The sequence below is a fragment of the Pezoporus wallicus genome, unplaced genomic scaffold (genome assembly GCF_028554395.1).
Source record: "Pezoporus wallicus isolate ANWC-B61680 ecotype Strahan unplaced genomic scaffold, APGP_CSIRO_Pwel_v1 contig_8234, whole genome shotgun sequence".
Taxonomy (NCBI): Eukaryota; Metazoa; Chordata; class Aves; order Psittaciformes; family Psittacidae; genus Pezoporus; species Pezoporus wallicus.
This window is the reverse complement of record NW_026637703.1, coordinates 201619-214923: the sequence shown is the minus strand read 5'-3', so window position 1 is coordinate 214923 and position 13305 is coordinate 201619. Positions and strand designations below refer to the sequence as shown.

The following is a 13305-nucleotide window of genomic DNA, read 5'->3' as shown; positions in this document are numbered from 1 at the left end:
TCTTCAGCTGTTCCTCTCCTTACTGTATGTACATTATTTCTCCAAAAGTTCTGCTATAAAACTGCTGTAGTGTAAAGGGTTGAGCAGTTCCAGCCGGACGCCTGCTCCCCACACTCACACCCACAGCAAGGGGGAAGGAGTACTCTACAGGTCAGAACAGCTAGTTCTCTTTGTTAAGTATTTAGATTTGTACATATATTGTCCTCCACAACTAATTTTAGAGAGCAGGAGATCAGGATATCAAGGTAACCCTTCCCAGTTACTGCTCCAGTGTGTACGACTTAGAAAAGCAGTAATGTATCACCTCGCAGAACTGCCAGAGAGACCTACACAGGCTCTGAGCAGTATTTACCCTCTGAACGGGAGAGTACAAGATGAACAAACCCTTCCCAAACCAAAAAGCAACCCCCTGACTGAAACAAAGAGTCAATATAGTCTCAAATATACCCTCACATGCCAAGCAGGAGCCTGAGTTCCCAAACCCAGCTGCTCGACACAGCTCTGGGCTTCCTCTGTCCTACACCGGATGGGATGTGAGCAGCTCAGACCATTCAACAGGTCTGTTTAGAAGGGGGAAAAAGGTGGTTGATGCACAAACAAGTGGCAATCAAGTGAACAGAGGGAAGGTCCAAACTCGTGCTACAAACCCAAGCTGTGCTCCTCCATAGGCATCTCTTCAGTCTCCGTGGAGGGTCTCTGGTGGTCGCGGAACTGCACCGCTCCACACCGCGGGCTAGGAGGAGAACTCGTCTCAACACACAGCAAAACACCAGCATGAACAAGTTAATTACCATGGCTATTAATTTCTAATTCAGTTTGATACCATAGTGAACCCAACCGAGGCTTCTCAGCCAGGTTCTGTGTTTCTAACCTAAAGTATTTCAGCAAAACTCAAGTCCCGTAGTTTTGCAAGCAGCAAAATAGAAAGTAACAAACTTGTGTCTACTTGGAGGAGAACTATACATTCGTGAGAGCACACACAATGAGTGCAACACAGCTACTCTGAAAGTAAGGAACCAAACCGGCTTAATCAATGCAGCAGACATGCAGGGTCTGCTAAGTTACCTTAAATCCATGTTTGCTGGTGATTAAATATGTCTACAGAAGATATATTACCATTCTGAATATATTTTCAAGCAGACCAAAAAAATACCTCATCTATTGGTTACTGGTGTGTTATTTTTAACTAATTAAATATTGGGAGGGATTCTACCCCCCCTTGCTATAAAAATTGCACTTCTTAATTTCTATTAAACAAAACCAAAAAGAGATAGGTTTCAATTCTATCTTCCAGTATATATTCACATGGAAACTGGATCGTCTTGCTCTAAGCTTGCAGGAGTAGGTGTAGCAGTCCTTGCTCTCCAACATCCCCTGCACAGAAGGTGCCATCAGTACAAACCCTCCTTCCTCTGTGCTCTGGTCACTTCTTCAGTGTAGTGCATGGGTAAGTGATTTGATTTTATTTTTTTGTAAGAAAACCTGAGCTTCAAAAGTCTTTAAAAGGACCTGGAATCAAATCTGGCCCATTCTGACCCAAAACAGCTCAGTTCTGCTAGGAACTCCATCCTGTCCTCGTTGCACACAGCTCCTCCTGAGACACCATGGCTCTGACCTGAGGCGAGTGAGGTGTCAAACCCTTTCCCTCCAGTCTCTCTTGACCCAGGAGACTTTCCTCCCAACACACTTCCGAGGGCTCCTTCTTCCCTCCCTTTAGCACTGCTGCCTCCCATAGGGCTTTGAAGGGCTCCCCGTGCCAATAAAAAAGTCTCTCTGCAATCAGCACGACTTCCTGGACACCAGTGATCAACTTCCTCTTGCAAAGTCTTCTCCAGCTCATAAAATGTCATCGTAATCCAATAGTTTAGAGTGCTGGCGGGTCTTCCAGAGGCGGTAAAGGCGGAAGTCAAAGTAAGTCTCAATCATTTGCTTACCTAGGAGTGAAATGAAGCGGAGGGGTTACACCCTGCAGCAGCAAAACCACCCTAGCCACCTATAGGCAGGGGCACAGGAGAACCCATCCACATGCTTCATTGGTGAGTACACCGAGCACCTGCCCAAAGCATGGGAAGGTGCCCATGAGCAGCAAACGTCATTGTAGAACTCAAACCATGAAAGGCTCCTTAAATCCCCTGGCAGGGTTTGTCTGAGCTGGGAACTGAGCACAGAATCTGCCTCCAGACTTTGACCTCTCCGCACTAACTGCAGAAGGAGCCTGTGGAAGGGGGCTGTGGACTATCACAGAATTACAGATTGGTTTGGGATGGAAAGGACTTTAAGATCATCTAGTTCCAACCCCCTGCCACCAGACCACAGCTCCAACAGCATGCGTGAGGCTACCCAGCCCAGGGACTTCAGGACATCACAAAGCCAGAATTAACTCCTTGTAAAGATTTGTGGGAAACTTTAAAAACAAGTAACTTGAAAATTCAAACTAAAAATGGGTGCTTTGGTTTATAAGTGAACACTTACAGCTGCCCCTGTCCTGCAAAGCTGTGCCTTCTCACAGCAAGGAGCTCAACGGAACACACTAATGCAAGCTGTGTGCACTGGCACCTCTGACGGAAGGTGGAGGTCTCACAGGCCATTACAGACCCAAGACCATGCACAGGAGGCAGTGAGTGCCTTTGACAACCCAAGGGCAAACAGCCTCTGAGACAGGGCTTAAGGATGGGATTTTCGCTTCTGAGGCCTGATTAAGATTAATTTCAGATGACTTTGCAAAGGATTACAGCCGGTGCTGTATTAGCACGTCCCAGATTGATCAAGGGGATAAATTCAGGCATATTCTCCAGCCCAGCCTCTTCAAAGATTAACTGCTTAAATGTATGCACACAGAACCTACTGCCTCGCCTGCCAAGCTGCACAGAAACCCAGGAACTGCCCCGCAAGTTGCTTCTGGGCACACATAAAATCCTTGAATGGTTTGTGTTGGAAGGGACCTTAAAGCTCATCCAGCTGCAACCCCTGCCACAGGCAGGGACACCTTCCACTAGAGCAGCTTGCTCCAAGCCCCTGTGTCCAACCTGGCCTTGAACACTGCCAGGGATGGGGCAGCCACAGCTTCTCTGGGCACCCTGTGCCAGCGCCTCAGCACCCTCACAGGGAAGAGCTTCTGCCTAAGAGCTCATCTCAGTCTCCCCTCTGGCAGGTTAAAGCCATTCCCCTTGGCCTGTCCCTACAGGCCCTTGTCCCAAGCCCCTCTCCAGGTTTTCCGGAGCCCCTTCAGGCACTGGAGCTGCTCTAAGGTCTCCCCTTAAGGAGCCTTCTCTTCTCCAGGCTGAACAAGCCCAGCCGTCTCAGCCTCTCTTCATAAGAGAGGTGCTCCAGCATGTTTGCTATGGGATCTGTGCAAACACTCTGTAAAGTGGGGTCCAAATCTCGACAGGACACAGACAGCTTTGTGCAGCATGAATGTGCGCAGCTCCTCTATGGTCCTGTGACAGTGAGTGGAGTCAGGAATAACCCATCAAGTGCTGATGCGAGTGTGAGCAGCAGAGGAAGTCTCCACAGTGCTTACAGCCTAATGCTGCATGTTCTTATCTTCTTAGAGGTCAATGTACTAAGGATTACAGCTAAGGTAAAATAAGGGCAAACAGAATGTCGCTTCAGAAACTGCACCCATAATTACACTGACCAAGGAACAGGAAGGATTCTTTAGCCCTTGAAATATCCTGAACTACAGGCAAAAAACATTAAAAAAAGCAAGGCAAAGCAGACTGAGATGCAGAATGGCTCCAGCCCAGTGCTTGCTGATGACGCAACTCACTCAGTACCAGTGGTTTGAGCCCTGCAGAAGAGAATCCTGCACACTTGGTTACAGAAAAGCTTCTGCTCCCACTTGCATTTCTGCCATGGTCTTCACATGCCCCAGTACATGACAGATCTCCTAAACTGAGCCTGGAAAGCTGACTACTCTTTAGGCTGCTTTGCCATTGCCCGTGGCCTGAGAGAGGGTTGTGCAGCCAACAAAACAGATGAAATGTGATCATGGAGCAATTGCAAGGGGAAAACCAGGTTCAGCCACTGAACTGCACAAGGAACAAGCAAAAGCAAGACTATGGCAGGGCTGAAGGGAGCTCAGAATGGCTTTTTGAAGCAGAGGCCCTCTGAATGGGACAGCCTGATGAGGATGGTGTGTGTCTTTGTACAGAAAATAAGTTACCTTGAGCTGATAGTTCAAGTGGAGACTCGAAGGCAACCCTATAAGGATTCATTAAGTTTTTCAGATTCTGAAATAGCTGAAAGGAAAAGATACTGGGGGTTAGCAGCTGAAAACAAAAATGAACTCCAGGACACCCAGAACTGCCCATCATTGTTCCCTACCTCAAGAAAACCTCCCATCCCTGTTCTTTAAAACATCTAGCTCACCAGTAAATAAAGTGCTTTGAACTACTGTTCTCCTCAAAGGCTTCAGTATTTGTCACTTATTCCTCCCCTGCCCTCTGGGGAAGGCACAATCCATAGGGCACTTCACCCATTCACAGCCTCTCATAGGACAGGATGGCAGCATGTTCCCACACAGCAGAAGAGGAAGGTTTAGACTTCACAGTGTAGCTGTTTGGCTTGGTGCTACTCACCAGACACTCCCAGGAAGCTCTTACCTTCTCCCCATTGGGGTTTCCAAGAACATAGCAGCCCATGATGTGAATGATATTTGGTTCAGGATTGACTTTACTCATCAGCCGGCTCAACCTCTTCCAGAAGCTGGAAGAAACAGGAAAAAACAGAATATATAATTTAAAGCAAAGCAACCCCCCCCATCTCCTCATGAGTAATCAATCACAACGACGTGCACACACAGCTCGGGAGGGACCTGAGGCTTGTGGCCTGAGGAACAGCCTGCTCAGGAAGAGCCGTGGTTTCTTAGACAAGGAAACACAGGGGCCAAGCAAGGGTCCAAGGAGCAGGTCCCAGTCATGTGGTAGGGAAGAAGGAGCAGCCCATTGAGCCAAGGAAGCTCCAGGGTGAAGAGAAGGGAGCCAAGTCCACCAGGAGTGCTTTCAGACTGCCATTCATTGAGCATTCTCCTCTTGTAGTAGTTCCCTCCATTTTTCTCTCACATTTCTATCAATTACCCTTTCTAAGGATGAGTGGTATCAGTGCACTGGTTCATTTGCAGGGCACGAAATCAACAGAGAACAGCTGGAGAGGTTGTTCTCCAACATTGCTAGAGACACCAGCAGTGCTTGGTGCTGCTCACCAGTCAGACCCAGTTTACCTTTTGGGACTACTGACCACACACACTGTGCCTAGGGGACAGAACAACCACCTCCCATGGGCAGGGGATCAGGGCAGGCTTCTGGTGGGCCCTGAAGCTCTCTGTGATCAGATTGCTTTCCTCAGGACTGCCTCCCAGGGACATAGAGGTTAGGTGGAGATAGTCACATCCAAGTTTTCAGCTGTGACCAGCTCTGGACCAGCCATGCCTGGCCTGTGTTCAGAAGCGTGTACACAAACACATGCTGAAGAATTTTATTGTCAGTGCTTGTGCCAGAGCATGAGAGCACTGAACAGATGTAGATTTTAATAGCCAGTTCTCACGCCAACAAGTTGTGCAGAACAGGTTGGTGTACATCCTCTCCCCCACAACGAGGTGAGTTTGAGCCAGCACAAACGAGCAGGCAGCAAAACAGACAAAGCTTAACTCTCTGCAAGGAGAAGCAAAACTGCCTCAGCAGCCCTGGCTGACAGGGTGGTGGTGGTAGTGAAAATCCTCCTCAGGAACGTGCTGGACTTTGAGCAGGCTTTGCAGAGGCAAATTCCATCTCCTCTGCAATCAGGAGGGAGTTACCAGAGGCAGCTGTGGGGGGGGGGACCGGTTGGATTTCTGCTTAGAAATGCTGTCTCAGCCACTTCTGAGCAACAGAGGCACAAGGCATGTGTCCTGGGGGCTGGTCAGCAAAGCCTGCGTTGAGAGGCAATTTCCACACCCCTTTTGGCAGTCTCTGTTCCACAGATAAAAGCATCAATCTCCTGGTGACCTGTCCTGGGGCTGCACCACTCCAGGGCCAGGCTCAGCCCTCTCGTCCTTGCAGCCCCCCCAGAGGAGCTTTAAGCTGCTATTAGGTCACCCCTCAGCCTCATCTTCCGCTGACCAACCCCTCCCCTCTCCTGCTCAGGCATGTGCTACAAACAGAGCAAACCAAGCAGCAGAACGCTGTGTGAGCCCAGAAGGTGATGCAGCCACTCACAGGATCATATCTTCCTCCTTCTCCACTTTGGCAAATGTGGCAACTTTGTTCTTTAACAAGTATAAGTGACCAGGGCCTCCCTGCAAGAGACAGACAGACAGATATGAACCACTGGGCACAGGCCATGAAGAAACAAAGCCTGGATGTTTCTCGTCCTGCACAGCCCTCTGTGCCACAGGGGAGCAGAGCCAGGCTGGCACGGCTGCTGTGTCTTCCATAGCAGGCACTGCAGGGCTTGCTCGGGAAAGAGTCACACATGGGAGAGTGCTGGGGGTTGGATTCTCTGGCTTTTACTGTTCTATGCCCACCTTATTCTAAAAAGGCACAATAATAGACAAAAATGTTCATTGTGGGTGGCTGGAGAGAATAGGGAAGACAAGAAAGCCCCTTTTGCTTGGGGATTCTAGGGGACTCGCCTTGGTGGGCAGAGAGAGGCTGAGCCAAGCAGGGATTAGCAGGAGAGATGTCACTGAGGAAGAGCTGGACTTTGGCTGTAGCAGGCATGAAAAGCTTGAGTACAACAGCAGGAAAACAGTCACCATCTCCAGGTCAGTGTGCTGCAGACCCTGCTATTCCACAGCACCGGGCACGTGCAAATGGGTTCAAGTCAGGCCAGCTCCTAACTTCTCATTTCAAGGTTTCTCGCCCAGCCGCTGGGGAAGTGGGAAGCTGAACACCCTGAGGAACAAGAAACGTGGGAAGGAAATCCCCAGACCCAGCAGGAATCTCTGCACCCCAGCTCGGCAAGCCTGGACCCTGACAGCACAGGCCCGGCTCCAGCGCCGAGCTGTGCCATCTGCCGGTCTGCTCCGGGACACACACCCTGCCACGGCCACACTGAGCGTATGGAAACGACCCTCATCGCATCGGAAATGCTTGTTCTGTCTCTGGAGCACTCATTTCGAGGTCTGTGTAAAGCTGGTTTCCATGGGTTTCCTTGAAAGCAGCCGAGGAGCAGCCCAGCTCTGGACTTAACCACACTAAATCAGACTTTATTTCCTGCTGTTACAGCAACTCCCCACTTCTCAGTGTCTGGGGAAAGGAGAAGTGCAAGCTTCTGTGCAGTTACTGTAACAGAACCTGGACCACTGGTTCCTCTTTGTAATTTTCCCTGTAGAAAGTCACAGAATCCCAGCCTGGTTTGGGTTGGAAGGGACCTTAAAGCTCATCCAGCTCCAACCCCTGCCACGGGCAGGGACACCTTCCACTAGAGCAGCTTGCTCCAAGCCCCTGTGTCCAACCTGGCCTTGAACACTGCCAGGGATGGGGCAGCCACAGCTTCTCTGGGCACCCTGTGCCAGCGCCTCAGCACCCTCCCAGGGAAGAACTCAAATTTGTGACAACCTCCCAGGCCCTTCACAATTTTCATGTACCTGGCAAAATATCAGCATCTTCCAGATCTTGCAGCCTTTCCGATAGATGTTCAGCTTCTTCTCTATTTCCTCTGCAATAAACACATTGGGAAATTAGAACCATGGAAGAAGTTCAAAATTAATCTTATTTCTTGTCACGTCAGTGCTGAAGGCAGGAGGCTGAGCTGCGAGAGGTGCTCAGCACCCACATTCGCAATGATGACAAAGCAAACCCTTCGCTTTCATGCTGTGGAAAGCAGGAAACCCTGACACATCCCAGGGCAGAGAAGGGACAGAGCAGCACCAGGTACTGCTCTGCAGTGACCATGGCACTGGACTAGATCCAGTTGTGCTGACCCTCTGCTAAAGCTCCCCTTCACCCACAAGGGTACAATGAATCTTTGCTGCCCTGAGCCTCAGCTTCTCTTCCATAAACTGGGAGCTTGGCACAGAACATGGGCCACAGAAGTGAAGTTTTCTTACTGCAGCACATCCAACAGCACTGACACTGTCAGGTGTCACTGGGTGACAAAAGCACCTTTACGTGTGGCAGCTGAGGCACAGGGCAGTGGAGTGACTAACATGTTGATCAGTTACACCTGCAATGGGCAGGAGTTAAGGAAATAACACTCACGTACCAAGGATGTCATCAAAGGTGGCATGTTCATGGTCCTGGAAACCAAGAGAGAAAACATATCAAGGTTTACTGTCATTACACCAGCTCCCACGACATTATTATAGCCTCTAACCTTGTACACAGCTCCCATGACATTATTATAGTCTCTAACACTGCACACAATCCACACACATCCCAAACGGATGCTCCAAGAGCTCAATTTTATCAACTGATTGTGTCTGGTCACACCACAGTAATAACCACCCTAAACCTCATCTAAGTAAAGCAGCTGAAGACTGAGTGGTTCATGAAGACCAAGTCTCAAAGCTGAATCCTGCAGACTCCACAGCACACATCATCCATCAGATGCAGTCAGCATCAGCAATGACTATTTGCCTCTTGGCCCATGTTTTGTAGCCAGCCTCTGGCTCTAGATGTGTCTAAGATGGCTACAAACAGTCACAGTGCCAACACATCTGTCTCTGGCACAGCAGGGTCATCAGGATATCCCTTTCAAATGCAGTTAATATAAAGTGATGAGGAAAAGAAACCCATGGACCCATGCTGGTGCTTCAGACACCTGCTCCTAGAGAAAAACCGAGGTTCTGACTGACAGGGCTGCACCACTGTACAGTGTCAGGGCTCATGGTCCAATGCAGAGCTCCGAGGTTCTAAGGATGAACAGAAGGAGGAGCCCTAAGCCTGGCAACACACAGCTCTGCCTGGGTGCTCAGTCCTGCCCTTTCCTTGTTGATCTTCCCAAGCTCCCTGGTTGTGCTTCCATAGTCTGGCAGCCCCATGTGCGATTTCCACTCCTCCGTACTCTACCACTGAGACCTGAGCTCCCCTCCCCGAGCTACCCCAGACCCAAATCACAGAATCCCAGACTGGTTTGTATTGGCAGGGACCTTAAAGCTCCTCCAGCTCCAACCCCTGCCATGGGCAGGGACACCTTCCACTAGAGCAGCTTGCTCCAAGCCCCTGTGTCCAACCTGGCCTTGAACACTGCCAGGGATGGGGCAGCCACAGCTTCTCTGGGCACCCTGTGCCAGCGCCTCAGCACCCTCACAGGGAAGAGCTTCTGCCTAAGAGCTCATCTCAGTCTCCCCTCTGGCAGGTTAAAGCCATTCCCCTTGGCTTGTCCCTACAGGCCCTTGTCCCAAGCCCCTCTCCAGCTTTCCTGCAGCCCCTTTAGGCACTGGAGCTGCTCTAAGGTCTCCCCTTCAGGAGCCTTCTCTTCTCCAGGCTGCCCCAGCCCAGCTCTCTCAGCCTGGCTCCAGAGCAGAGCTGCTCCAGCCCTCGCAGCATCTCCTGGGTTCAGCACACCCCCAGCCCTTTCCTGACAGCTTTCCCAAATCATATCAGTGTTTCAGAATTCCCATAACAGGAACCAGGGATAGGGACAAGAAACCCCCATTAAATAATTGTGTGTGAAGCCTGCTCCCACCCATCCAAGCCATAGCAGAAGTGAAACACTTACATAGAGAATGGGGATGATAGAGGGATCGTCCCTGCGGATAATTGTTGGGACATACTCTGCTTTGGGCACCTTGGAGGAAATGAGCTGTAACGGGAGAAAGGAAACAGCATGAGGAGAAGGCAGTGGAGTAAAAAAGCACAAAGGCCACGGTAACAGTGCCCTGTTCAGTTGCTCTCAGGTGTTACCCAGCTCATCCAGCCTGTCTGCATCCCTCTGGAAGGTCCTCCAAGCCTCTGATCCACTACAGAGCACCCCGAGGTCTGCCCACTCCTGCTATGTGTCACAGTGTCCTCGAGCCCCAGCTGATGAGCACACAGCTCTGCTGACAGGCAGGACTGAGCCTGAGACAGCAGTTTGTAAAGTGGAGCCCAGTGTGCAGAGGTAGCAGCTTGTGCATCACCACAAATGGCAAAGATCACTTCTCTACAGCCCTCCTCTGTGCCAGGGTCTGCAGAGGATCATTCAAACAGGCACACAAATCTGGCTGGTGGTGGGATGGCTGCATACCTGAATGGGAACCAGCCGAGGGATGAAACAGCATCAGCACAGGCAGACACAGGATGTCAGGCAGATGCAGGTTGCCTGGCAACTCCAGCTGAAGCTTCAGCTGGCTCCAGCAGCATGAGAGCCCAGAGGATTCTCCTGCTGTCAGCACAAGCACAGCACAAGGACTATGGGAACATAGGCAGTTTGACTGTGCTGTGATTTCAGGCACCTCTGTTCATCACTTTGAGAGTGGAGCAGGCAGCGGTGCTGGTGGGCTTGTGGGTTCCAGCTTAGGCTGGCTTCAGAGCCCTCCCTCCTAGACAGCACATCACTGCTTTAGCCACTTGGCAGGTAATGCAAAGGTTCTGAAGAGTCCAGGGAGGTAATCATCACATGCACCACCTGGGAGACACACCGGAGATGTCAAGGGCTGAACAAACCCAAGTTCTGGGTTCCTGGTGATCCATTCAAATGCAGTCCTGCTCTGCTGGACTGGCAATGCCACCCTGAAAGCTTGAGATCCCTTTGCCTGAGTACTGGTGCATGTGGCCAAAGGATGTGTCAAGATCTGGTCCTGTGTGCCAAATCCCCCAGGGCATAGCAGGAGGGAGTGCAGGGAGATGAGCACCAAGGAATCATAGAAGAGCAGACAGCATCATAACACAGAGCTCCATACCAGGCAAGTAACAACAGGAGGGAGGCACTGCTGGAGACTCACATCTCCAGTTATTGACTCAGTTCAGTGTTGGTGACAGTCCTGCTATGATCTCAGGCTGGACTACAGGTCCTTCCACTTCCAGTTTTCTTTCAACACATCCCCAGCAATAACAGATGCTCAATACCATGTCTTGGCTGATCTCTCAGTGACCCTCATATACACCTGAAGAGTTACTTACATGAAAGACTTGCCTCTTCTCATGAAGATCCTAAACTTAGCAGCTCTGAAAGGACAGACACAGCCCGAGTAGATACAGGTAGCAGAGTTGAAATCCTCACCATTATTTTTGGTGGAATAAAGTCTTCTCCATCACATGCCACGGCTTCAAGTTCCTTTTCTGCTTCCCAGTTCAAGTCAAAGTTGCCATCCAAAGTGCCACAGGAATCCTGAAGGTCATGGCCTGCAGGAACAGTGTGCATTACAAGGGCAGAACAGCCTCCCTTCCCCTCTTGGTCCTGTGTGGCAGCCACCTTGCAGGAGGTGCCACAAGCCCTCCTTGTGCCCTCCTTTCTTCCCCCACAGACACCACACTGGGGCTAGTGCCCCTGAGCAGACAAAACACTTAACAAATGAGGAGAGCACACACAGAGCTGGTACCACACATCACTCCACAGTTCATCACTCCACAGTCACCACGTTCAGCTTTCAAGTGCTAATCACAACAGTCACCCTGTCACTTCAGAAATGGAGGAGGAGACAGAACACAGGCAGACTCTACACTTTAACATTGCCAAGCTGATGAGCAAAAGTCCACAGACTTCAAAGCTGGTTTCCTTGTAATTATTGCTCTGACACTGTCTTCTGTGATTATAAACTCTGCCTTGTTGGTCAAACTGATGCTGGCAGAGAAGTCCCAGCGCGTGAGGACAGCCGTAGCAAACAGCAGTATTGCAAGAGTACACTTGAATTTGCTCTCCAAACTGACCTTACCTGTTGCCCTTCAAGCCTCCTGGGGAAAAAAAATCTGGAAGGAATATAATTGACCATTAAAGGTTAGAAACAGAGATGGTTCCCTGGAGCCAAGGCCTGAGGAAAGAGAACCAAGACGCCCCTGTTTGCGCCTTTGGGGATGTCCGAGTGTCAGAGTGTCCCTGGCAGTGCCTGGAGCCTGTCTGAACCATGTCTTTTCCATTCGCCTCTGAGTTAGCTGAGGGAGTGGGGAGGAATCAGACTGCAGAGGAACCATCGGGTCATGTTTTGAACCTACACCTCCCCCTACAACCTGGTGTGTGTCTTCTAGGAGGGCTGCACCTCGTGCTTACCTAGTAGGTGAGTCCATTCCATTACTGAAATTCATTTACATTACATCCCATTTCGACATGGGCAAACTCACATCCACCATGTGTCTTGCCCACAGGATTTCAATAAAAGCTGGGTAAAACAGCTGTTCCCTTTATAAAAAGACAGTGGGAAGACGCTGATATTTCCTCCTGTGAATTAACACACCAGCATCTCAGTCCCCACGAGCATTACTGCGGATTCCCAGAGGAATTCCTGACAGCCCAAACAAGGATCAGATTGCCCCAGGCTATCACCCGTACAGCCAGCATGGCCAGGAAAGCAAAGCTCCATCTCATGGAGCGCTGCAGCTGTGCTCCTGAGCCATTCCAGCCTAGGAAAGAGCTCAGAAGGGGCTCTGCACTGGAAGCCAGGCAGGTTAGCCCTGCTGTGGTGAAAGCCTTGGACTGGTGTGCTTCCAGGTAGGTTGTTTTGGTCCCAGGCAAATATGGGATGATGGGAAGAGGGCTGCAAGACAGCTGTCCCCCTGGGTATCCTTTGGCAACTGCACAGTAACATGAGGTTGGATGGGTTGTGCTCTACAAATAAATACAGGCACACACAGATGAACAAGTGCATCTACCCGGAGTGGTACTTGCTCAGATCTCATGGAACTAAAAGGATCACAGATGGGACAAAAGAGCACAGAGGAGTTCCTCCAGTGGGGCTCCAGTCCGCACCTCAGCTGGAGGTTTGGCCACAGGAGGAAGCTCAAAGGACTCAGAACTCACTTTCTCGAGAGTCATGGAAGGAATCGGCTTTGATGGGAGTCGGGTCACTCCAGGACCTGCTGAAGCTCCTCTCACGCCGTTCGGCAAATGCTAGGATAAAACCAGAGCAGGACATTAACAGACTCCAAAGCCACCTCTGCTGCTGCCAGCAAACAAAACATCCAGAGATTTCCACCAAAGCCACACATCACGGACTCCCCTGTGCTTGTTCTTCACTCGCCAAACGTGAGGCCTTTCCACACAGCAAACAAGGGTCTACCTTCTGGACAGCAAAAGGTAATGTGCTCACTTCCTGAGCAGGACCATTACAGGGTACGGAACACAGCAAAAGAGGACACTTGATGCTCTCTCAAATGCACACAGCTCAGTCTAATCAAGACTTTTCCAGTGTTCCAGTATCAATGCTCTGACTCAAAGGGCCTCACGGACGTACTCAACAACTAATGACAC

At 50.4% G+C, this 13305-nt stretch overlaps 1 protein-coding gene across 5 annotated transcripts in view; it reads right to left on the bottom strand.

The window, feature by feature from the left end:
- Nucleotides 1–1159: 1159 nt before the first annotated feature.
- NSMF (NMDA receptor synaptonuclear signaling and neuronal migration factor) overlaps nucleotides 1160–13305 on the bottom strand; it is a 45672-nt gene continuing 33526 nt past the window's right edge. For 3 of the 5 annotated variants that reach the window (XM_057407324.1, XM_057407325.1, XM_057407329.1), the window contains 9 exons: nucleotides 12856–12945; nucleotides 11125–11246; nucleotides 9643–9726; nucleotides 8185–8218; nucleotides 7568–7638; nucleotides 6195–6274; nucleotides 4605–4707; nucleotides 4166–4241; nucleotides 1160–1934 (listed from right to left, as the gene is read on the bottom strand). In XM_057407324.1, the coding sequence (XP_057263307.1) occupies nucleotides 1837–1934; nucleotides 4166–4241; nucleotides 4605–4707; nucleotides 6195–6274; nucleotides 7568–7638; nucleotides 8185–8218; nucleotides 9643–9726; nucleotides 11125–11246; nucleotides 12856–12945 (758 nt within the window). In that variant the 3' untranslated portion in view covers nucleotides 1160–1836. The remainder of the gene's footprint in view (nucleotides 1935–4165; nucleotides 4242–4604; nucleotides 4708–6194; nucleotides 6275–7567; nucleotides 7639–8184; nucleotides 8219–9642; nucleotides 9727–11124; nucleotides 11247–12855; nucleotides 12946–13305) is intronic. The other 2 variants (XM_057407326.1, XM_057407328.1) reach the window with 1 other exon arrangement.